This window comes from Alternaria novae-zelandiae (genome assembly GCF_023758075.1).
Source record: "Alternaria novae-zelandiae strain BMP 2774 chromosome Unknown scaffold_6, whole genome shotgun sequence".
Lineage (NCBI taxonomy): Eukaryota > Fungi > Ascomycota > Dothideomycetes > Pleosporales > Pleosporaceae > Alternaria > Alternaria novae-zelandiae.
The window spans coordinates 624,734-647,594 of record NW_026056966.1 but is presented as its reverse complement, the minus strand read 5'-3'; the positions used below and the strand labels follow the sequence as shown (position 1 = coordinate 647,594).

Sequence of the window (22,861 nt, the reverse complement as noted above, 5' to 3'; positions counted from 1 at the left end):
CCGCAGTGTTGTGATTATTTATTTTTGCTCTTTTTTTGCGCTCTTTAAGGTCTTTCACTCGCCTTCACTCAGACTGGCAGATTGCGTCATTTTTGCTCCTGCTTGTTTCAGTACTAGTGCGTGAGTATACGCCGTTTGTAGTCGCAGTGAGTGCGGAAAATTAGTGAGAACTCAAAGTGAATGAGAAGGTGGATATGAATTCTCTTCGCTCCTTCACTGAGCACTGGGCGTAGGCCCATATAAAACTTTCTTGTAGCCTTAATTCTGCTTCCTTTAACCACCCACACACAATCAAGCTATCATCACTTTAAAGCTTTTTTGTCTACATCATGTCTACTTTCTCCCAACTCACCCGCAAAGAGAAGCGTGATGTGATTCGCGGCGAGCCCTTCGACGGTGTACAAGTCACCATGGCACCCAAGAGCATTCGCGACCTCCTTGACACCCTCGCGAGCATCCCCAACAACAAGTTGGCGACTACGCACCCCGCCTCCGCGTCCCTCGCGCTCATCGACGACAACTGGGGCGTCGACATGACCTCCTTCCCTCCTCCTCCGCCTATGTACGGCGGCCGCACCTTCCGCCCCGCTGGCGACGCGGCGACTTGGGACTTGCGCCTGTTGGCGACTCTGGCGGTTCTGTCGGAGTTTACGCAGGGCCAGGGCGACTACATGGGCGGCCAGATCAATTCGGCGGTAGAATTGAGGAACATTGACAAGAGGACGAAGAAGAATCTTGGTGTGGTGATTGCGGTGGATGTGGTGAGGGTGATTCGGGATCTGCTGCATCCTCTCAATGAAGATGTAAGTTTTCTTTGAAGCCATTTTGACGAATTGGGAACTATGCTAATCATGTCCAGGAGTACAAGGAAGGCGCCCTTCCGGCAAGGAAGCGGAAGGCCGGCTTCAACGACCGCCGCCAGTCCGAGCGGAAGAACATGAAGGCCACCGAGCTGGCCGTAGACACCGACATGCCGGTTGGGGGTGAGGCGATGGAGAAGGTGGAGAAGAAGTTGAGGAAGACAAGGCTTCCTGACAAGGTCGAGTCTGACTCCGAGGAGGAGATGTTGGCTCCTGGAGAGCGCATGGAGTAGATAGTTGCGGCGGGGTGAGTCGTTGTCGTCGTCTCGCATCCTAATGACGTTGGACTTCGCGCTGTGAAAGGGCAGCCGGGCAGATACCAATACAGTACAGTACCACCATGAGTCGATTATCCTAGTCGAATGTCGACCTCTTCCGTGTCTGCAGCATCCCATTCATCCTTCCACACGTGCCCTATAGCCTTCCGGTAAGCTATCCCATCTTCCCACTCAATCCAGAGAACGTGGTAAGCCAAGAACTGCCATTTGGAAGCTGGTGTGTGGATATTGAAAACGAAGTGATTCCAGTCTGGAAAACACTTCAGAGGACAGGTCTTTTGGAAGACCTCTCCATAGTCAAGACCACGCAGGTGAGCATGTGTAGTGCACACAGACCTATCTACACTGATACAGATAATTTCGACCTCGTGTTGAGGTAACTGAAGAGCATTGAGCGATATGTCGATGTCTAATATGCCGATCATTTGACCTTCAGAACCTGTCAAAATAGGCGTCTCTTCCCTCAGGTCGTGGCGATCATGCTTGGATAGAGAAGCCATAAGTCGCCGAGTCTTGAATTCTAGAACGGTTGAATGGACGCGTTCAGCTGTCAAGCTTTGTACGTCAGCTTCTCGAACCACAGGATGCTTGTTAAATGCTTTGATATGCAAATAGGAGGAATCGATCTCGTCCTGCACTAAGCTAGTCAAACCGTGGGTCTCGTAGTAGTGTAGATCCTTGACGTATTCCCTGCGCTCGGCGTGCGGTTCGATGATAACTTTGGAAAATTCAATAAGGTGAGGATATTCAAGAGTGGAGCAGTGGAATCTTCTTATCGCCTGTCGGCACGCCGCGTTGGCAGATTCCAGGTTGACAGGTCCAGACCAGCCCGCCCACGACCAGGAAGGGAAAGCTTGCAAGATGTTGCCGTGAGGATCGATTCGCCTTTGTTGGAGATGTCCCTCGCGATAGTGCCAACCGTTTTGACCATGGTGCCAGCAGAGCATATTGGGGAGGAAGAGTTCTGGTATACCAAATAGGAAGCCACTCTTCATAGCACGTCCTTGCACAGTCATGAACGCGTTGAATGCAGCTAGGATATCCTCGGAATATGTCAGATTCCGTCTGGTGTAGACTTCAACAGCACTACAGTATCCTTCAAAATTAGGATACGTATCCCAAGTTCGCCGTGACAGTTGTAAAGGAACCATGTGCTGATTCTGCTCGCATTCCGATTCCTTGGATTCTCCGCAAATCCAAGACACTGAGTGATCATGGAAAACGATCGTGCGACGCGAAAATTGCCACTCTTGAAAAGTCCAGCCACGGGTATGATACACTGTGGGCTGTTTCCCGCGTAAAGGCGTCAACACCTCGACGCGGCAGCTGGGACTAAAATGATAAACCTCAGAAAGCGGTTTCCTTGGGCGCTTCATATTGATTCCAGGTATCCCATAGGCACTGTCTCCGCCTTCTGTGGCAGCTATAGTGACGTACGCGTTGGAGTATATAGATGCCATGGAGGCTAACTGATGGGGCTTCGCGACTTCATCATCCTGTATGATAGAAAATCTGTCAACCCATAGATAGCGAAGGCCTAGAGCGCGTGTGAAGGATATGCTGTCTGCAATGGTGTTTGGGAGGCGAGCGCGGTTACAAGGGAGGTCAAACGCGTGTTCCTGGCTCAAAGCCTCGATGTTGGCCTTCACCGTCTGGAAAGGGTCGCCAGCTGCCCCCCAAACATAGCTCAAGGCGGTATATCGACAGTCGCCGCCATGCTGTGATTGCTTCACGAGGCAGAGTTTCTCAACGTCGATGAACATCAAGTCTGTGGCATCCGGCATCTTAGTCCCTGAGTTCGTGGTTGTATGACATACGCCCCCGTGGTCCCTTTCGCATCTACTGATCCATCTCTTGATGCCCCCGATGTTGATTTCTTGGTCGAAAAGGATGAATCCGGACGCATTTGGAATTGTGTAAATTGTCAAGTGTAACCGGTCGGAATATCTCTCTCTGCCCTCGACACTCTTGCCGCCAATACTCAACTGCCAACAGTCATTGTATTTATAGTAGGAGACAAAACCGACGCACTCTCCTACACATTCGGAGCATGTATGGGTATTGAACAACCGCACTATTTTTTGGCATGTAACGCACCCAGCGTTCTCCTGGACATCGTGATATTTCCACACGTACTCTCCGGGATACGGTTCTTTCTTCTTCTCTATCGTGTCCGCGACTGATTTGCAAAGTGCACACTGCACCATGTCTCGATAGCGTACCAGACGATATTGAAGTCGTTATGCGACCACGCGATCCAGGTTTTCCGTGCCGATAACGAGGCTACTAGTCACTGTGGACCGATGCCGCACTGTGACTCTTCAGACATACAGATGATGCTGAGTTGGAAGAGCATCAGGTGTCGCACAAAGATCATGGATATTCCCCGAATCGAAAAGCGACGAAAGCTGGAGGGCAGGGTGAGGAGGATGTAGGTGAAGGCAGAAGTGCGACAACCTTGGAAGGCAGCTGCCACCTCATGCGCAGCCTCATGACATCATGGGTGCTTGTCTGCATATCTCAGCCTTGCGAGTGTACTGATCAACGAAACGGAAGGTGCACCGCATGTGAAGGACTTGTTAAAAGAACATTTGAAGGACATCGGGATAGGAGAACGATATAGGTGGTCAATGGGCGAACTGCGACTACACGGTGCAGGTGGTGGTCGACAAACTTCGCGCTAAGAGAGCATCGCGATCGCCCGCAGCACCTGCACCCCAGACTCCACTTCCACCCATCGGGAATATCGGGGCATCGGTTCGATCCGATTTCACGTACACCAGTGCTACTCTTCCAAAGTTGTACTTAATTCGAGCGCGAATCAACCGAACAAACCTGCAATCCCATGAAGATCCCCGTCTCCCAGCCCATCCCACGGAAATAACGCCCCCAGCCTTGACAGACGTCATGCCTAGCGCGCAACAGTCCCATCCCAAGCTTATGGCGCGGGCACCCTCCCCCTAAACCGGGAGATCTGACTAGTAGAAATGAGGGGAAGTATGAGATCGGCTTCCAATGGCGTTGGCATCGCGATGGGGGATTATGCTGTGACGTCTTCTAGCATACGGGGCATACAGTGCCGAGGACATGCGACGAGAGATGCTTAAGCAGTCGTGGTCCGCTGAGTAGGCTGTTTGTTTTGCATTTGCTAGCTCTTTCCTCGCTCTGGCACTGGTGTTGAGGCTCAACAGGCTTTGGATTAGACTGTCCCTCGTTCTTCGTTTAGTGTTGCTTTGACGTGCGTTCAGCATGATATCTCAAGGACCTATGGCCCCAGGGCCGTCGATAACACGGGATTGGGCAGATGACCGCTCTGATGATCGTCTGCACATCGTTACGTCTGGCACGAGTGCTACACCTCTGACCCAAGCGCAAACACAGCATTCGGCGCATTCTACCAATTCTGAACTCTCGGCCCATCGAACGTCGTCGAGCGCTCAACGGAAGCGATCGGTACTTGGCTTGCATCCTCAAGCACCCATCGACGAAGAGCATGACCACGGTGCGGCGTCGGAGTTGCTTTGGTCGCGTATAAGGACGGTGATGAGGGAGCCGTTCGCGGAGTTCTGGGGCACCGCTATAATGGTTATGTTTGGTGATGGAGCGGTTGCGCAGGTCCTGCTTTCGACTGGACAGACGACTGCGCCTGGTGGTAATGGCTTCGGACAGTATCAGTCCATCAACTGGGGGTGAGTCGAGCGCTGAAGTGTTAGATGCTGGCAATGTATGCTAACTTGGAGAAGCTGGGGCCTGGGCGTCATGCTCGGTCTGTACGTAGCAGGTGACTCTGGCGCATACCTAAACCCGGCGATTACTCTCAGCAATTGTATCTTTCGTCAACTACCGTGGCGGCGATTCCCGATGTATTTCGCTGCACAGATGCTTGGTGGCTTCGTCGGGTCCGGAATCGTATACGCGAACTACATCAGCTCCATCGACTGGTTCGAGGGCGGAAAGATGCGAACAGTGCCTCCGGCGGAGAAGGCTACTGCAAACATCTTTTGCACCTATCCGCAGCCATTTCTTACCAAGACCAGCCAGTTCTTCTCAGAGTTCATCGCAAGTACATTGCTGATGTTCGTCATCTTCGCGTTGAAGGACCCGAGCAATAACGGTGTTCCGAAGGTATTGCTGATAGGAATCGTTGATGGATAGTACTGACTTTGCTATAGTCCGACAAATGGTTCCCGCTTTGCCTGTTCTTTCTCATCTTCGGCTTGGGGTCTTGCTTCGGCTGGCAGACTGGTTATGCGATCAACATCGCTCGTGACTTCAGCCCAAGACTGATGTCTTATGCGGTCGGGTATGGTCATGAGGTGTGGTCCGCTGGCGGCTACTATTTCTGGGTATGTCTTCTGATGACGCTGATAGCTCTTGCTGATCATGTCTAGATCCCGATGGTGGCACCATTCCTTGGCTGCGCGTTTGGAGGCTTCCTCTACGACATCTTCATCTACACGGGTCCCAGTCCTATCAACTCGCCATGGCTCGGCTTGAAGCAGCTCACGCCTGGTAACGCGATGCGAGCGAGACGAGAGCACATAAGGAGAGAGAAAGAAGAGGGTATTGTGTAATAGTCTCTTCCTTGCATCCGACCATGGGGCGTGGGAAGGTAGATACTCAATGAACAGAAATGCAGGCTCTGCAAGCAGCCAATCTCTCTTTGTCGACGTATTCTTTGTCCTGAAGTATATAGTCAGGGTGTTTTAAGTCGAAACGAATGGCATCTCATCTGTTCAACAAGAGCGAAGACGTTTGCGAGTACGCGTGGAAAGAGCCTTCAGTGCTGCTTAGTCATTCACGCGTGTCGGTGTTGTCTGACGCCATTGTGCCCCGCTGATGCCCGCGAGCCGCTGTCAGGCGCCGCATACCAAACTTTGACTCACTCGTACACACCACACGTCGAAATACTCGCGCACAACGTCCATCCACTTTGGAAACAAATACGATCTCGCATACCTCACGACACAATGGCGAAAAAGGGCGCGGCCGGCGGCGATGGAGGGGGCTCGAAGAAGGCACAAGGACAAGCCCGCAAGGCAGACGCCGCTGCCTCGAAGCAGGCTGCAAAGAACCAACAAGCTGAAAAGGCAGAGGCAGAGGAATGGAACAAGGGCGCAAAGTCAAATGCAAAGGCGTATGTGCATCTTCGCCCCTACCTACGCAGTAGCTAACATATCATAGCGAGGCGGCAGCAGAAAAGGCCGCTGAAGCAGCCCGTAAGAAGGCTGAGAAGGAAGCCCTACTCCGCGAAGAGGAGGCTTCCCTGCCCTCCAAGCCCAAGGGCAAGAACCCCAAAGCCGAGAAGAAGCCCCGCGGGGGCGGCATCGACTCAGCGCTTGGCTCCTTCGACGCGAAGCCTGGCGCGCTCAACGCTACCGGTATCGACAACGCTCTCGACGCTCTGGATATCACAGGCAACAGCCAGGACAAGGTGGACCGCCATCCCGAGAGGCGCTTCAAGGCCGCATACGCTGCGTTTGAGGAGCGAAGACTGGACGAGATGAAGGACGAGAAGGGTCTGCGACGACAGCAGAAGATCGACCAAATCCGCAAGGAGTTCGAGAAGCACCCCGAAAACCCGTTCAACCAAGTCAACGCATCGTACAACATGACCAGAGAGGAGATTGCCGCACTGCGCGAATCAGAGAAGGAGAAGAAGGAGAAGAGGCTTGTGGGGGTCAACTGAGTGGCTGTGTTACTTTCGCGTACTATTCATATATGGGGGCGTTCTGGGTAGACCTGGGACGAGACGCCTCAGTGCATGATCGCAGACGGGCCGAGGCATGAGTTGGGGGGATTTTGATTAAACTCCGCCTCATGAACGAGCCATGGGTCCGTAAGCTGACTTTCATTATTCAACATTCTTTCCTGTTGCTTATGGTTGTGATGATCCCCGCGCTCTTGGCACTACGACGGCCCCGATCGCCCCTCATTCGTGCGGATAGCGTACCTCTAGCTGATCATCCGTAGCGTAAGAGGTAGTCGTGCAGTCGGTCCTGGTGTTGGTCGCGAGAGCACTGCGACACGCGACGATCTTTTCTTAGCAGCCAAACAATAGCAAAGTAACAGCACGTCGGCACGGCCAGTGAACACAAGGGATTTGAGGAGGCCAAATAATGAAGGACAAGCCGCCCGGACGACCGTACAGTGGCGCCAAAATGGAGGCCCAAAAGCAGCGCAGCCGCCGGACCTGAAACATGCGTGCTAGTTAGCCATTGGCCGACACCAAATCTGTTCCTGCGTTTCGAAACGCCCGCTTACCCAATCCCTGCTGCACCCGCGCGCTCCTTCCCCGGCTGCCTTCACCGAAAGAAATATGGGTCCACGCGAGTTCGATCTTAGATAAGCCCTACTCCCGGCATTCACCATGCGTGCTTTGCTCTCCTTCACATTCTGCAGCCTCGGCGCTATACAGTCGTTCTTTTCTTCCCTTTCTCTCTCCCGACTTTTTGTCGTTACCTTCTTTTGAACTCCACTCATTCGTTTCTCAACCAATATGAAGTACTTTACCACTACTGGAGCAGTGCTCCTCAGTGCCCTTACAGCGACCGCCGGCGGTATCAAGTTCGACCCCGAGGATGAAGGTGAGGACATTCGCAGCAACTGCGCTACAAAGCTAACCTTTAGAAGCGTCAATCCTCGCCGTCACTCGACAATATGCGTACGGACTGATGTCGATGTACCAGGGCAACGCCACAGGCACATCCATCGAGGGTGTCGGAGTCTGGCCCAAGCCCCACTACTGGTGGGAGGGTGGCGCCGCTTGGGGTGGCATGATCGAGTACAGCCAGTTCACCGGCGACGATTCACATGTCAAGACGCTCCAGCAGGCATTGACTGCCAACTACGGGCCCAACAACGACTTCATCCTGTCTTACCGCAAAGGAGAGACTGGCAATGATGACCAGGCTTTCTGGGCGCTTGCCGTCATGAGCGCGGTCGAATACCAGTTCCCCAATCCCGCAGATGCGCCTGCGAGCTACCTCGAGGTCGTGACCAACGCTTTCGAGAACATTGTCGGACGCTGGGACGAGACAAGCTGCGATGGAGGACTGAAGTGGCAGGTGTACCCTGAGAACGCCTATGGCTACAACTACAAGAACTCCATCTCCAACGGCTGCGCTTTCGCCCTCGGTGCACGCCTCGCTCGCTACACCGGCGAGCAGAAGTACGCGGACTGGGCGGTCAAGATCTACGACTGGACCAAGAAGGTTGGACTCATCAGCGACCAGTACGAGGTGTTCGATGGTGCAGACGACAAGACCAACTGCGCCACAGTCGCCGACAAGACCCAGTGGTCCTACAACAACGCCATGTATCTCCATGGATCGGCCTTCATGTACGACTACACCAACGGCGATAGCACTTGGAAGGACCGCACTTCCGGCTTCCTGGATCACGCTGAACTGCTGTTTTTCAGCCCCTACGAAAACGCCACAGACATCATGTACGAGTGGGCGTGCGAGACGGGCGAATCTGGCCGACACTGCAACCTCGATCAGCAATCGTTCAAGGCATACCTTTCCCGCTTCATTGCTAAGACTGCCATGGTCGCTCCCTTTACCAAGGACAAGATCGTGCCGTTGCTGAAGGCTTCTGCGGTCGGTGCTGCCAAGGCCTGCTCTGGAGGCACTGACGGCGTCACATGCGGCAGCAAGTGGTACACTGGAAGCTGGGACGGCACCTCTGGCGTCGGCCAGCAGCTGTCGGCCTTGGAAGTCACCCAGGCACTCTTGATGATCGAGAAGGGTACCCTTCCTGCGAAGGGCAACAGCGCGCCGAAGCCATCAAGCAGCCCTTCCCCCAAGCCTAGCTCTTCGCCAGCCCCATCATCTGCTCCTGCGACAAGCGATGCCGTTTCTTCAGCCACCTCTGTGTCTAGCCAAGTCCCAGCTGCCAGCGAGGCTACTCCCTCATCAAGCGTCACCAGCGAGACCCCTGCACCCAGCAAGGCCCCATCCACCGAGGCGCCTTCGAACGACAACCACAACATCGTTCCGAAGTTCCCGGAGGCTGATGAAGCTCCTGTCTCCACACAGGTTATTTCATCAGTCGTCGTCGTAACAAGCACATCAGTCTCAAGCTCTCAACCCTCTGCATCAGGCAAGCCTGCTGGTCAATCCAGCGGAGGCTCATCCAGCAGCTGTGCCCGCAGCGTAACTCGGACGGTGACACTCGCGCGCTCCTCTGCCACCACCAGCTGCACGCCCAGCGTGACCGAGACTGTGTACGTACCGGCAGCATCGGCGACTACGGGTCTCGTGGTAGACTCTTCGCCAGCTCCAGTTGTACCTCCTGTTACTACCACGTTGGTGTCGGCGCCAGCTGCTAATACCAGCTTGCCCAACCCGACATCTCCAGAGCAGTTCCTCGGCGCTGGCTCTGCCCTCGCCGTCAGCACCTCTGTTGTCACCGTTTTGGTGGCAGCGATGGTCTTTGCTATGGTGTAAGCCTTAATCTGCACATTGCATCTTGTCTTCATCTTCTTTACTGTACATATATACCCTTCTTGCTTTATAGACCACCATATTCCCGGGCCGCTTGACGGCACCCTCTGATAGATTGGAATGTATAATGGTCCTTTCATCTGAACTATCCGCATGTGTGATTGTGATTTTGATTTTGACTCATGTATCAACGTGTGATTCCAATAGCTAACAATGAAGGTAGACTTCTGCCAGATACCTTCATCGGTGTGGCGCATCCTCAGCTGTGACTTTAGTGGAGCGGGCTCAGCTGGCTCCTACCCCACTAGAAAAGGGCCGCCAACAATTAATGTGCGATGACATAGCAACCATCCCACTTCCCCGGCCCTATCTGCAACCCTCCACATATCCGAGCTCAACAACGAAAATAGCGCTGCGGATATGCGCTGCTGAAAGCTTGATCTCCTCAGCAGAGCCAGCGCTCGTCGGGTATCGGCTATCCAGGTCCGCGCGGATTCGGAACTTCCATTTACTGTGGCCTGATGTTCTTCTTCTGCACGCGACCTACATAGAGAAAGTGCTAGAACGTGAAGGTGCGTGACAACATGTCTGAGTCTGCGCTCTGATGCTAACGAGGGATAATACTGTAGCTTTCAACGCAGCCTCATCGTCAGCGACCCTGTTCCGCCGTGCGCGCGTTTCGTGCCTCGTCACCCCTCGTTTCCTGTCGCATTCGCCATCGCGTCCGCGGACGGATACGCACCACCAGCCATAGGAGGCTACACCAACCTCGCCCTCCTGGCAGCGCATACAATATTCTTTACATCCACCGGCAGCATAATCGTGGTTTAGGTAGCCGCCATGGCGACCCAGAAGAGAGATGCGAAGGGCAAGAAGCTCGCCGTCATGAATAAATACGTGTACGATGCCTTCTTGTGGACGTTCTCGATCCTGGTGGAGCTCTTCTTCCGCGAAGTACATCCTAGGAGTAGTTGGAAGGTGCCAAAGGAAGGCCCCGTTATCTTCGTGTGCGCCCCGCATGCGAACCAGGTAGGACATGCTGCGACAATACCCCGTCAGGATGCATACTGACAGATGCCAGTTTGTCGACCCCCTCATGTTGATGAGAGTCGTAAAGAAAGAATCCGACCGCCGAATCCAATTCCTAATCGCCGATAAATCGATGAAGCGCAAGTTCGTAGGCGCAATGGCGGGCTTGACAGGTGTCGTGCCTGTAGGAAGAGCCATGGACATGACGAAGCCTGCAGAGGGCAAGATATACCTCCCCGATCCCATCAATGACCCGACGCTTGTTCGGGGTGTGGGCACCAACTTCGAAGATAAGAAATTCCAGGTCGGCGGCTCCCTCGTACTGCCTAAAGTGGACAACAAGGCGGCGACCGCTGAGATACTCGAGATCAGGGGCCCGGAAGAGATCAGGCTGAAGCGTGGCTTCAAGGGAGGTGTTGCCATGCAGCAGATGACTGGGCGAAACGACATGACCAAGGACGGCACATTCGTGGACGGCGCCAATGCGAAGAAGGGTATCGCTGATGGTTACGAGGGAACACCCTTCCAGGTAGCGCCCAAGCTCGATCAAACGGAGGTTTACGACGCGGTACATGCAGTTCTCCACCACGGTGGCAGCATCGGTATCTTCCCTGAGGGTGGTAGCCACGACAGAACTGATCTCCTTCCTCTGAAAGGTGCGTACTCTAGTAGCTGAACCTTCCATGTACTAACATCTCTCAGCCGGTGTTGCTATCATGGCGCTCGGTACAGTGCAAACGAAGCCAGACTGCAATCTGAACATCATTCCCGTCGGCATGAACTACTTCCACGCCCACAAGTTCCGATCAAGGGCCGTCATCGAGTTCGGCACGCCCATCCACGTCCCACCTGAGCTAGCTCAGAAGTTCGATGGCCCTGGGAGACGTGAGGCCATCGGCGAGATGTTGGAGACCATCCGGCAAGGCCTGATATCTGTCACTGTCACGACACCCGACTACGATACGCTTATGGTACGTACAACACACCCCATACGCTTTTGCAACGCTGACTCTTCTAGGTCATTCAAGCTGTGCGCCGCCTTTACAACTCCAAAGGCACGAAACTTCCTCTTCCCAGGATCGTGGAGCTTAACCGCCGCCTCGTCCAGGGTTATGAACGCTACAAAGACGACCCTCGCATCGTCGAACTCAAGAAGGAAGTCACCACTTACAATGGCAAGCTTAAGGCGCTCGGCCTCCGGGATCATCAGGTGCAATACGCCAAGATGCATCCTATTACGGCATTTGGGCTTTTCTTCTACCGTCTTGGAAAACTGCTCTTCCTGAGCATGCTCGTCCTTCCCGGAACTCTACTCTTCAGCTTGGTTTTCATTGTCACTAAGGTTGTCTCGATCAAGAAGGCCAGAGAGGCACTCGCTGCATCAAACGTGAAGGTTCAAGCCAGAGATGTCATGGCTACGTGGAAGCTTCTCGTTGCTATGGCTGCCGCCCCAACAGCTTACGCCTGGTATGTTTGCTTGGGACTTTACTGGTACTCCTACAACCAATGCAATGGATACCTTCCTGCTGGCATCCAGAAGCGCTGGCTCATCATCCCCCAACTCGTCGTCTACGTCACCCTCACATACGGCGCTCTCCGATTCGGCGAAGTCGCCATGGACATCCTCAAGTCCCTCGGTCCCCTTTGGAAGATGATGAACCCCTTCTCCAACAACGAACTCGTCAAACTACAAGAGCGCCGTGAAAACCTCGCCCAGCGTGTGAACGACATCATCAACGAACTCGGTCCGGAGATGTACGAGGACTTCCACTCCAAACGCATCGTCGAAGACCCCTTCATCAAGCAAGAGCGTCCCAATACACCACCGCAAAGGTCAGACGAAGACGCCGAAAGGGAAGCAGGTCAGGACATCGAAACCTACGATTACCCCGCCTCACCCGGCTCCATCAACGAGATACCACGCAACGAATCGTTCCACGACCTCGCCAACCAAGATTTCTTCTCTAGTCGACCACAGACGCCGAAGAAGAGCCGCAGCCGGAATAGCAGCAGTGCGAATCTGGGCGGCTTCCAGCTCAAGCCCTTCAGTACTATTGATGGCAACCTCGATGAGGTGAAGAGGAGGCTGACAGATGGTGTCAAGCAGCGGACGAGGAAAAGAAGGAGTAGCGGAGAAGGAAGCTGGGACGACGGCGAAGATGGCGAAGGCCTGACAATGGGAGGAAGGAAAGAGCGCTCGTATACCAAGTAGTTTTTGGTCGTGATGGTTGTTTGGATGAGCGGCGTGTCGGTTTTGCTTGTGCGTTAGTACCTAAAGATACCACTTTCCTTTCTTCTCCTCAGCGGTTGAAATTGGATATGTTATGCATGAAATACGATTTGCTTGCTATGCTATGCTTGGTTGTAATGCTATGCTGTGTTGTGGTTGTGGTTGTGCTATGCTAAGTACTCTTGTAATATCATCGCTTGTACATCGTTCGCCCTGCCTACAAATATGCCTGAATCAATAGAAAGAAGTTACGGATATCGCCATCCAAAAATGCCAAATCATGCAGAACGCTGTGCCCAAAATCCAACCTTTCCTCCTGCAAAAGTGGTATCTTGCCTTCCCTTTCTTACCAATTCAAATCCAAATCATCGCCGTCTTATCCCCCAAATCAATACGTGACACAAAGAAAACCCCCCATACCTGGGGTACGGTGTCCACCCATCTACCCAACAACAGCCTTCTGACTCAGTTTCTCCAAAAACCCACTGAGATCCTCCTTCTTAATCTCAATTACACACGCCTCGAAACTGTCCATTCTTACTCGTGCTCCCGTCTCCCTCACAACCTCTTGGAACGCATTACCGAATCGATTCCTGCCGGATCCCCTCTCCTCATCCTCGTCTTCCGAATCCTCGGAGTCATTGTCCGAGGAATCGGATTCTTCGGCTTCGGACTCCGAGTCATCAGCGACTTCATCTTCTTCAAGCCCAGCAGCAAGGTTACGCGCAGCACGCGCTTTCCGGCGTGATTCCCTCGCTTCTGCTTTCTGCGCTTGACGCGCTTCTTTAGCCTTGAGTTTCGCTTCGCGTTTCTGAAGACGGGATTTAGCAGATTCAGTTGCGCCGCCGCCGCCAAGACCGACGACAACGTAGAGACCGCGGGAGTCGTCGAGACCAGCCATGACGAGCTCGCTGCCCTTATTCTTGCCCTTTGTGCCGTTGAGTTCGACGATGGCTTCGGCGATCCAAAGGGCGAGTTTGGTGAGGGCGCCCGGGTGGGTGAATAGTTGCACATCGGGACCTTCTTTTACGACGGCCATGCGGAAGGCGCGGAGATGGCGAATTTGTTTCTTTTCGATTAAGGCGGTTCCGGTGCGCAGGATGGCGCGGTGGAGGTGTTGGGCTGTGCTGATGTGCTCGACGAGGCGGTCGATGTCGCCGAGGGCGTCGTAGGCGGTCCAGAAGCGGCTGGTGATGTGTTCTTGGGCGAGGTCTTGTTGTTCTTGCGTGGAGGAGGGCATCTCGGTGTGGTCGTTGGCTCCGACGAAGTTTGAGCTGTCGAGGGCGGATTGGTTGAGGTTCTTTGCGTCGCCGACTTCGAGGATGGCTCCTAGGATTACGCCGGCGTCGATGGCGGAGAGACATGCTTTCCAGCCCCAGCAGCGGACGAAACCCCAGCCGTCTTTGGGGTCGCCTGTACCTGACTTTGGTGGTACGAGGCCATCGAGCCCATATTGTGGCGCGAACTTGAGGAGGCGTTCTCGGAGACCACGCTTGAGCTCCATGTCCATGTGAGTGTATCTTTGCTTGCACTCAGTGAGTGAAACACCCATCTTGGCAAGGAGTTTGGCAAGTCGCTTTTGCCCTGCATCACTCCAGATGTGTAGTTTGGCGGAGAGGTAGGGCGAGTGGAGCATACTTTCGTAGAGAGACCAGTGCCGGAGGAGAAGGAAACGCGGCTCGGGGGAGAGGCGGATTGACTTGTCTGTCGCTGAGAGCGCGCTTGTCGGGATGACACCCCACACTTCGCCCATCGTTGCATTGCGGGAGACACTTGAAGCGTCTGTGACAGGATTCAGTCGTCGTACTTCGTCTCGCAGGACGGAGCGTATGTTCTCTCCGCGGTTACCGTTCCATCCCGCCGAACCTCCTTGTGCTGAGAGGGGGTTCAAGCCAACACCGCTTCCTGTCCGCCCGTATAGTTCCAGACTGCTGACACCAACGATAGCATTCCATAGCAGATCGTTGTCTTCGCGACCGAGTTCCGATGCTAAGTTGTATACGAGAGAAGAGACGGGGTCTGAGTAGGAAGTGCCGAGTCCGTAGTATTTGTCGAGCGTAGATGCGTACTTGTTCCGCTTCTTGATCAACTGCCTTCGTAGGCTCTTCAACGACTTCTCTTTCGGTGCGGCTACTGATGGGGATGCGGAGCGGCTGCGGGAGTCTGAACGAGAAAAGTCGGAGGAGCCGCCTAGTTGTTGCGCTGCTAGTAGACCTCTTCGTCGTCTCGGTTCGGGTGACGATGGTATTGAGCCTCCCTGGACAATGTTAGCATGGGATCCCTCTGAACATCGACTATACATACCGAATTACTCCTCCGTCTTTGTGCTGGCCGTTCATCATCTGTCATGTCGTCCTCGGAGTCGTCTTCCTCGCCCCAAGACTTCCTTTTCTTCGGTGCTTGTCCAGATGGCGGCTCCTCATCATCCTGGTCGTCCGAGTCGTCGCTGATGTCGTCTTCCTCCCCTACCTCTGGCATCTCCTCAAGCCCAGCATATGCTTCACGCTCTGCCTGTAGTTCTTCGTCAATGTCACCGTCGTCAAAGACTATGATTCCACCTCTTGACGACTGGTATGACTGCGTGATCTTGCCCTTGTCCACCCCCGCTTGTCTCCGCACAAACTCTCCCGTTGCGGGGTCCTGACTTATGGGGGCGGCGAAAACATTGGTCAGGTTCCACGGCCGTCTCGCGTCCAAGAGCCAGACTTCAACATCGCCAGTACCGCCCTCTCCATCTTCATCCACATCGAGGCCTAGTATCTCCTCCATGTCCACCATGCCTCCGACGCCCAGACATATTACGACGCCTCCACTTCCGCCGTCTGTTGTCCGCATCGGCCGTACCAGCTCTTCTGCCGCTCGTGATAGGTCGCCATATCCGGCTATCGGTTGGATCTTATGTTGTATGTAGTCGCGCTTCAATAACGCGGTAAGGATTCGGCAGGCACAAAGCGCGTCTGGTTCAAGGGCGACAAGGAGTAAAACGGGCGGTGCGGCGGCATGTGTGCGTTTTATGAGGTTCTGGTATAGGTGGGCTATGAGGTTTCGCGGAAGGTACATGGCGGCGGCGGTAGAGTGGTTTGCCCTGCGTGCGGGTGTCGAGAAAACGCGCTGCGAGACGCGTCGGGAGGATTTGAGAGGGGCTGGTGGGGCGGCGTGAAGCTTATGGTATGCTCTGCATTGGCGGGGCGAAGAATAGAAGACGTGATTAAAATAAAGAGTATGGCAGAAGGGCAATTGGCATGCGTGGGTGCGGGTGCTTGCACAGCTCGTATGCGTGTGGTATCGAGGATGCCCGAGACGCGTTCGGCGCTAGCCGCGGAAATGGCTTCGCTCGGACGCGCCTCTGACGTGAACATTCACCCTCATCTCGATTCCGATCGCGACTCATCTTCGACAGATACAAGGTTCGTGACATGACAAGAGAGCAGTAAAATATTTGAGTTACCATCTACATTGTTTCCTTTCGCTTTCTGGCGCGTCCTTTTTCTCAGCTTACGCCTATGTCCGAGAGGACTGACGCAGTCCGACATCCGCCGCCGCCTGTAAGTAGTCCTTCCATTTAGCATATACCCAGAGCATGTATTCCGCTTCGTCCATCGCAATGCTCTATGAGCAATATCGATCATGCAATCAAAACTTTTCCTCCTGTTCATCACATTTCACCTTCCGTCATGCTACCGGTCATCGTCAAACCCCAGTTAATCCCGTCACCCTCATCCTTTCTCAGATCTCCAGGCTCATTGCCTTAGTTGAAACCGAAATGCCACTCTGGCTCTTGCTTGACAATCGGAATGTATGTTTTCTGGCTCCAATCGGCTTGACCTTGAGGATGAAGTACGCCGTTGGCATCCAAGCGACCAGCAATGCCAGATTCCACATCGCCGCCGCGATGATCGACCCCACCTTCACTCTTGATACGCATGGGCTCCAGCTGCACCAAGCATGGTACAATGTCGTAACGCTCGTCAAGCTTCTCTCCACGGGCATCACCCCACTTGGTAAGACCGGGATTGACCACGAATGCCACCACTCCATCGTTGATGTCATCGCCTTCGCGATCAGGTACAGATGTCATCTCGCCCTCGGCAAACATGCATCCGGTGGAAGGGTAGGTGATCTGAAGGCGGCACCGTTGGAGTGACATTTGCACAGCCAATGCGAAGGCTTTGTCGACAATGCTATGCACTTGAGAGCTATTGCTTCCAGGGAACATCTGCTTGAGGAAACTCTCCCATTCGCTTGCCAACTCCTTGCTAGCATCGATACGTGCTGTCTTGATACGTTTGGATGTTGGTTCCAAAGTGTCATCATTGCGGACGACTGCGTTTGCTGATTCGCGTAGGTATTCCGCTGTGCTGCGGCGCCAATTCTCGCACACGACTGACGGCGAGGGCCAATCATGATTGTGATCGCTCCCGAACAGCTCATGCCAGGCTTCGTTCACGCGCTCCACGTTGTTTCCGAAGACCGCGAAAGGGTTACGGAAGACAGTCTTGACGAGGAGAGCCCATGTCCAAGCTTCAAGGAAAGTCTTCTTCCGAGCTCGGCTCTGCCAGTGATGCAATGAAACATCGTTCAGAAAGAGTGCCGAGTCTACAAGTTTTGAGACATCAATGTTCTCTGTAGACTGAAACGAACGACTGAAAGTCTTGACTGAGGAAGCGAGCACCTGGAAATCTCGCTCGAATTGGCTGTCAGAGACGACTCGTACCTGCTCGATTCTACCTAGAGCGTCTTGCTGGAGATCTGTGACTTGCTTACGAAGGCCGGCACACTCAGCCTGCAGGTTGTTCATTTCCTGATGCGCAGTCTGGCTGCGGCCTTCTACGTCGGAGTTGCTCTTCTGTAACTTTTTCACTTCGTCACGCAAGACTTCCGTTTCCATAGCGTCTCGTGATAAAGGTCCCAGAACGTCATCGGTTACTTCGCCGGAGGCTTCGTCCATGCGAAACCCTTTTCTGCGGGCGTAAGGAATCACCACATCGTGCAGGACCTCGTTATATCGTTTCACCAGTCCGGAGTATGCCGTCTTGAGCCTTGCAATCTCGCCTATTGAAGCCCTGCCATCGCTCCGAAGTTTGCGTGCTGCTCCGATCAGACTATTGGATCGATGTTTCTCTTTTTGTAGCTCTTCGTTGCGTTCTTGAAGGGCGTCATTGAGATGTTGAATAAGGGAAGCTGGGCTATCGTCAAGCGGGCGTTGGGTGTCATGTCTTGCGTTCGCGTTTCCACTTGTCTGGCTCCGGAGTAGCCTGTCCTGGCGATTCTCCGTTGACGAAGCTGGTCGCTTGTTATTGCCGCTCATGTAGTTAGTCTATGTTGAATCATTAGTATCAAGATAGTGACGCATTCGGCTGGATGTATTGTTCACCATGGATCCAACTGCTTTCTTCCCAAAGAGCAGCATGCGCCAGAGTAGTATGGATAGCTTGTAGGATGGGTGGTACAGGTAGAAGAGAATAGTGTATTCCAGCAAGATGTAGAAGAGTGTAGAGTTGGGCTAATATAGTTGTAGTTATGAGTGAGATTGACTCACTGAAGCTACGGATTGCCTTCACTATCCAACTTTACTTGGTAAGTCTGCATACAACAACTGTAGCAAAATCTGACTTTCTGGCATCTAGCATGATGGGCTGCAATAGAAAGACTGCCTTTACCTTTACTCTCTACCCTGTCTTTCCTCTGCAACGACTTCATGCGGGTATATAAACCTATCATCATCTACTGCTTTGCTTTCCTCAACTCCAACTTCAACTCTTCCTTGAAAACAATCATACCTTGGATCACCGGAGCTAACACGCATCATCATGGAGGGCAATCGGCTTGTGATAGGTCTCGACTATGGCACAACGTACACTGGTAAGTTCATACAAAACGCTACTGCGCCCGCGGACAAAGAACTAACGTAAGCAGGCGTATCTTTCTGTGAATCGAGCAAGGACAAGCAGGCAGATCACATTGAAGTGATTCACGACTGGCCGTCACAGAGCAGCAAGAACGCAACGCAGGAGAAAGTACCTAGCGAGGTCGCTTACCGTGAAGAAGGCATTTTGTGGGGTGCACTCATCCCAGCAGATGTTCCCCGGCACATGTGGACAAAGCTTCAACTTGATCCCCTTCAAGTCGGAGAAGTCACGAAGATCAACCGCGAAATTGCGACGTCCAAAGAGAATGCGAACAAGCAGCCCGACGACGTCATCACCGATTATCTCGCACAAGTCAAGGCACACCTACTCAAGAACTTGGACCAGAAGTATGGAAGGACTCTCTGGCGAACGATGCCAATCACACTAGTTGTCACGGTACCAGCTACATGGTCTGACCTAGCCAAATCACGTACACTGGGGGCTGTCAACAAAGCGGGCTTCAATACGCTAGAGTTTCCGCAACCGGTGACGACCATTCTGACCACCGAACCCGAGGCAGCTGCCATCTACACGATAAGAACTTTTCGTGGTAAGTCAAACCTCACACATGCGTTGGCTAACCCAGGAGTACTTCGCATGTGTTTCTAACACCATTTGATGCTGAAACACCATCTGAAGTACTCTTGGCCTATCTGAACAGACTCCCTTTTCTCACCTCTACGCTCATTCGCTGCAAAGATCTGGCTAACTATTTCATGAACAGGTACAACACAAGACGCTGAATTCGCCGTGGGTGATGGTTTCATTGTGTGCGATATGGGAGGAGGTACTGTGGATCTGTAAGGAAGCCCAAATGCGGATCACATGCGAGGCAAATACTGACTCTGGGTCCGACTTACAGCATCTCGTATAGGGTTACTGGCCTCAATCCAACTGTCATCGAGGAAGCCACAGTGGGATGTGGTGATCAATGCGGCGGCAGCTCTGTTGATCGTGCCTTCTTACGATGGCTTGAGGGTCGCATTGGAACGGAAGACTTCCACAAGATCGCCGGTTGCAGGAGTGAAGAGGTCAAATACACTTCGTTGGAGAAGAGAGCTGCTGCTATGCTCCAGCAGTTTACGTCCGGCCCTAAAGCAGGATTCACTGGAACCGAGTCGTACATTATGCCGTTGCCGTTCCCGTTAAGCAGGATCGAAGACGACGAATCTCGTGGAATCAGCGATGGAGAGATTACTGTCACGCCGTAAGTCCTTCCTTCTAGCCCAGACACACTGTTACTGACTTAAGAAGTGACGATATGGCGAGTATGTTCCAGAAGTCCCTCGCCGGCACATACAAGCTTGTCGCCAAGCAGTACGGAGCGGCTACTAATACCAAGAAGATCAAGATGAAGGCAAGTTCAAGAATCCTCATTGTAAACCTCTCACTTACCATACTAGTACATCTTCATGGTCGGTGGATTTTCTGAGTCCCCATACATGCGCAACAAGGTCACGGAATTTGCCAGCGAGTTCAAAATGGCAGCAAAAGTACCGAACTATCCGTAAGCATTAACAGAGTTCGATCTTTGGTTTGCGCTGACATATAATACAGTTGGTCCTCTGTCTCTCGAGGGGCAGTCGCTGTCGGTCTGGAAGCACAGAAGCCAGAGCAAGGAGTTGTCCAGAACCGGAAGTGTCGCAGATACTATGGCATACCTGCTACTACGTCGTTCGAGAGTGGAGAGCATCGGGAATCCGACGCCTACATCGACATGCACACCGGTGAAAAGAGGGCTAGAAATCAGGCCAGCTGGTTGCTCAGCAAAGGTCAGGATCTTGCAAGTACCACTCGGGCTCCACACACAACGATGTCCTTTTATACGAAGTTCTGGCCCCACGAGGCGAGAACACACAGAGTAAAACTTATCGCGACGAACTCCGATGAGGCCCCTCAACATTCCTATGACAAAGTAAGAACACAGCTGACCGTACTGTTCTTGTGCTAACATGTAATAGGGTGTGTTCTCCGTCGTAGTCCTTACGATCGAGTTGTCCAAAGTTCCCAAGAAGGAGTTCAAGGCCAAGCGATCTCCGGATAGGAGCCAATACCACGAGATCAGTTTCGACGTTGAGATCTCTATCCAGTCTGCTCTGCAGTTCTCTTGCTCAGTCAAAGGTAAGAACGTCGGCTCCATCACTGCGAAGTATGAGTAGCAGCCTACATTACACTTACCTGGAAACATATGCTTCTCATATGTGCAAAGTAGTTTTCACGGTTCCGACTTCTGGAATATGGCATTATTCTTTCTCAGCTTCACTTTCGCGTATGAACTCTCAAGATGGGGAAAAGGAAGAGAGAGTGCGGGTGCATTCTGGATAAAAGCGTAGCTCATCGGAGAGATTGGCTAAGTTAGCGTTGATTTCATTTTCTTCATTGCAGCAAATTCCGAACTTCTTCGATAGCTACACAGATAGCCGAAAAGCCACTTCCCTCAAACTCAAATGCACTCTAAACTCCCTCCTCCCCTCCCACCGTGCCACCACATCCTACCCACCACGCCACAACCACCCCATCACCCCCTCCAACCACGCCTCCCTCAGCAAACCCCCTTTCAACCCCTCAACAATCATCAAACCCCCACCAATCACCACCTGCCCCTCTGCCAAGCCCCCAAACTCTCTCGGCCCAACCGTCCCTTAGCACCACGCACTAAGTCACGTTACCTCCATCTCATGCGCGTCATCTCACCAACCATGCCCTTTCCAGCCATACAGCCGACGCAAAAAGTGGGGCCCAACGATCCCCAAGGCAATGAGTGTGAAACGGCGATCGTGGGAAGGGTTTAGGGTGCTGTGTGGCGTTTGAGCTTGACGGGCGGCGCGGTGGCTCGGATTAAACGCGAAGACGCGCGAATGTACGCGAGGCACGCGATGAGGGAAGCGAGGCGAGGGGCTGGGTAGCTTGGGTTGGGTCCGGCAGTGAAGGGAGGGGGGGTTGTGGTGCGAGTATGGGCTGGAGCGAACCGAACCATTACCAGTTTTTTCTTGCTGGGGCAAGCAGATGGGGGTTATGGTCGGAATAGTGTAACGTGTTTGCATAGATGGGAGTGTCTGGTAGGGAAACGGGATGGACTGCGGCTCGAGAGAAATGTATTCCACGGTCTTCACGACCTTTTTGTTGGACTGATCGACCTCTTCCCTACCAGACAAGACAACGACACGTTCATCCTGTCAGTCAACCGTCCCCAAACCTTCTCCATCCTCACTGCGCGATGCGAATGCAGCCCAACACGGAAACCACGAACCCAGCTAGCACAAGATCTCGTCCTCGTATCGCCGCAAGAGCATGGCCTGTGTTAAGTTAGGCACAAATTTGCCCGCACAAGAATCTCGTACCATTTTTCGTCAGCTGTGACGGGAAACCCCGGTGTGTTGCTACTGCACGGCATCGCCCGATGTCACCAGGCAGGTTTTCGCGGCTGTCGATCACTAGTTCAAGCGCGAGTCTGAGACTGGAAGTGCGCAATGAGATCTACGCTACACGTTCGCTTTCGCATGTGACGGTGGTAACGAGCCGAGTGGCCGCCTTTGTCTTCCAAATCTTTCAGGGCTTGCGCGCGCGCTGGTAGTGTATGTTGCGGCTGCAGGTACGGCATTGGGGGGTTGCGATGCGGAAGGCACGTCTCATCATCAGACGCATCACTCATAGGGATTCAGTGTGTAATTTTGAATTGTTTGTATTTTGAGTTCGGTGAGCGGTGTGTTTTTTTGATCTCAAGGAGGGTAGGGTTACTACTCTCTCCGTTGACAGTGTGATACCTAGTACCGTAGCGATGTATAAGAAAGGAACAAAAAGAAAGACGACATCATGCTGTCGTGATTAATGACTCCGTACCCAAATGCATAATGGCCTCGTCATAACACCATGCTGATAAAGAAAAGCGTGGGGACGACGACGTCCGAAAACCACGCGCAAACCGACCGTGTAAAAAGGATTGAGACAGCTAAGTCAAATACCCATCGAAAACTGAATGAACGAGACGGACGCGTGATGCGATACCTTCTCCAGCGTGTGCTTATTATGTGAACTCGACCTAGTCATCATATTTTCGACCAGGGGAATTCTTCCTCTGCCTCGTCCTCGCATGACAAAATCTTAA

General features: G+C 53.1%; 8 protein-coding genes across 8 annotated transcripts; 6 read left to right on the top strand and 2 right to left on the bottom strand.

Moving 5' to 3' along the window:
* Positions 1 to 180: 180 nt before the first annotated feature.
* On the top strand, positions 181 to 1,093 carry J4E88_003749 (uncharacterized protein; the record flags this gene model as incomplete). Its single annotated transcript, XM_049397397.1, has 3 exons — positions 181 to 188; positions 314 to 803; positions 860 to 1,093. 3 exons carry the CDS (start codon positions 181 to 183, stop codon positions 1,091 to 1,093), a joined length of 732 nt encoding a protein of 243 aa, XP_049256785.1.
* Positions 1,094 to 4,387: 3,294 nt separating this feature from the next.
* Positions 4,388 to 5,712, top strand: J4E88_003748 (uncharacterized protein; the record flags this gene model as incomplete). Its single annotated transcript, XM_049397396.1, has 4 exons — positions 4,388 to 4,827; positions 4,882 to 5,263; positions 5,311 to 5,484; positions 5,530 to 5,712. 4 exons carry the CDS (start codon positions 4,388 to 4,390, stop codon positions 5,710 to 5,712), a joined length of 1,179 nt encoding a protein of 392 aa, XP_049256784.1.
* A 396-nt stretch (positions 5,713 to 6,108) lies between these two features.
* Positions 6,109 to 6,827, top strand: J4E88_003747 (uncharacterized protein; the record flags this gene model as incomplete). Its single annotated transcript, XM_049397395.1, has 2 exons — positions 6,109 to 6,275; positions 6,323 to 6,827. 2 exons carry the CDS (start codon positions 6,109 to 6,111, stop codon positions 6,825 to 6,827), a joined length of 672 nt encoding a protein of 223 aa, XP_049256783.1.
* An 810-nt stretch (positions 6,828 to 7,637) lies between these two features.
* On the top strand, positions 7,638 to 9,591 carry J4E88_003746 (uncharacterized protein; the record flags this gene model as incomplete). The annotated part of the gene is made up of 2 exons (XM_049397394.1): positions 7,638 to 7,725; positions 7,772 to 9,591. The coding sequence occupies 2 exons, from the start codon at positions 7,638 to 7,640 to the stop codon at positions 9,589 to 9,591; spliced, it is 1,908 nt and encodes a 635-aa protein (XP_049256782.1).
* Positions 9,592 to 10,428: 837 nt separating this feature from the next.
* J4E88_003745 (uncharacterized protein) lies at positions 10,429 to 12,829 on the top strand (the record flags this gene model as incomplete). Its single annotated transcript, XM_049397393.1, has 4 exons — positions 10,429 to 10,617; positions 10,670 to 11,273; positions 11,320 to 11,588; positions 11,636 to 12,829. 4 exons carry the CDS (start codon positions 10,429 to 10,431, stop codon positions 12,827 to 12,829), a joined length of 2,256 nt encoding a protein of 751 aa, XP_049256781.1.
* Positions 12,830 to 13,289: 460 nt separating this feature from the next.
* On the bottom strand, positions 13,290 to 15,907 carry J4E88_003744 (uncharacterized protein; the record flags this gene model as incomplete). The annotated part of the gene is made up of 2 exons (XM_049397392.1): positions 13,290 to 15,104; positions 15,152 to 15,907. The coding sequence occupies 2 exons, from the start codon at positions 15,905 to 15,907 to the stop codon at positions 13,290 to 13,292; spliced, it is 2,571 nt and encodes an 856-aa protein (XP_049256780.1).
* Positions 15,908 to 16,595: 688 nt separating this feature from the next.
* J4E88_003743 (uncharacterized protein) lies at positions 16,596 to 18,155 on the bottom strand (the record flags this gene model as incomplete). Its single annotated transcript, XM_049397391.1, has 1 exon — positions 16,596 to 18,155. One exon carries the CDS (start codon positions 18,153 to 18,155, stop codon positions 16,596 to 16,598), a length of 1,560 nt encoding a protein of 519 aa, XP_049256779.1.
* Positions 18,156 to 18,657: 502 nt separating this feature from the next.
* Positions 18,658 to 20,915, top strand: J4E88_003742 (uncharacterized protein; the record flags this gene model as incomplete). The annotated part of the gene is made up of 8 exons (XM_049397390.1): positions 18,658 to 18,709; positions 18,764 to 19,306; positions 19,481 to 19,556; positions 19,619 to 19,963; positions 20,011 to 20,134; positions 20,160 to 20,263; positions 20,314 to 20,671; positions 20,718 to 20,915. The coding sequence occupies 8 exons, from the start codon at positions 18,658 to 18,660 to the stop codon at positions 20,913 to 20,915; spliced, it is 1,800 nt and encodes a 599-aa protein (XP_049256778.1).
* Positions 20,916 to 22,861: the final 1,946 nt, after the last annotated feature.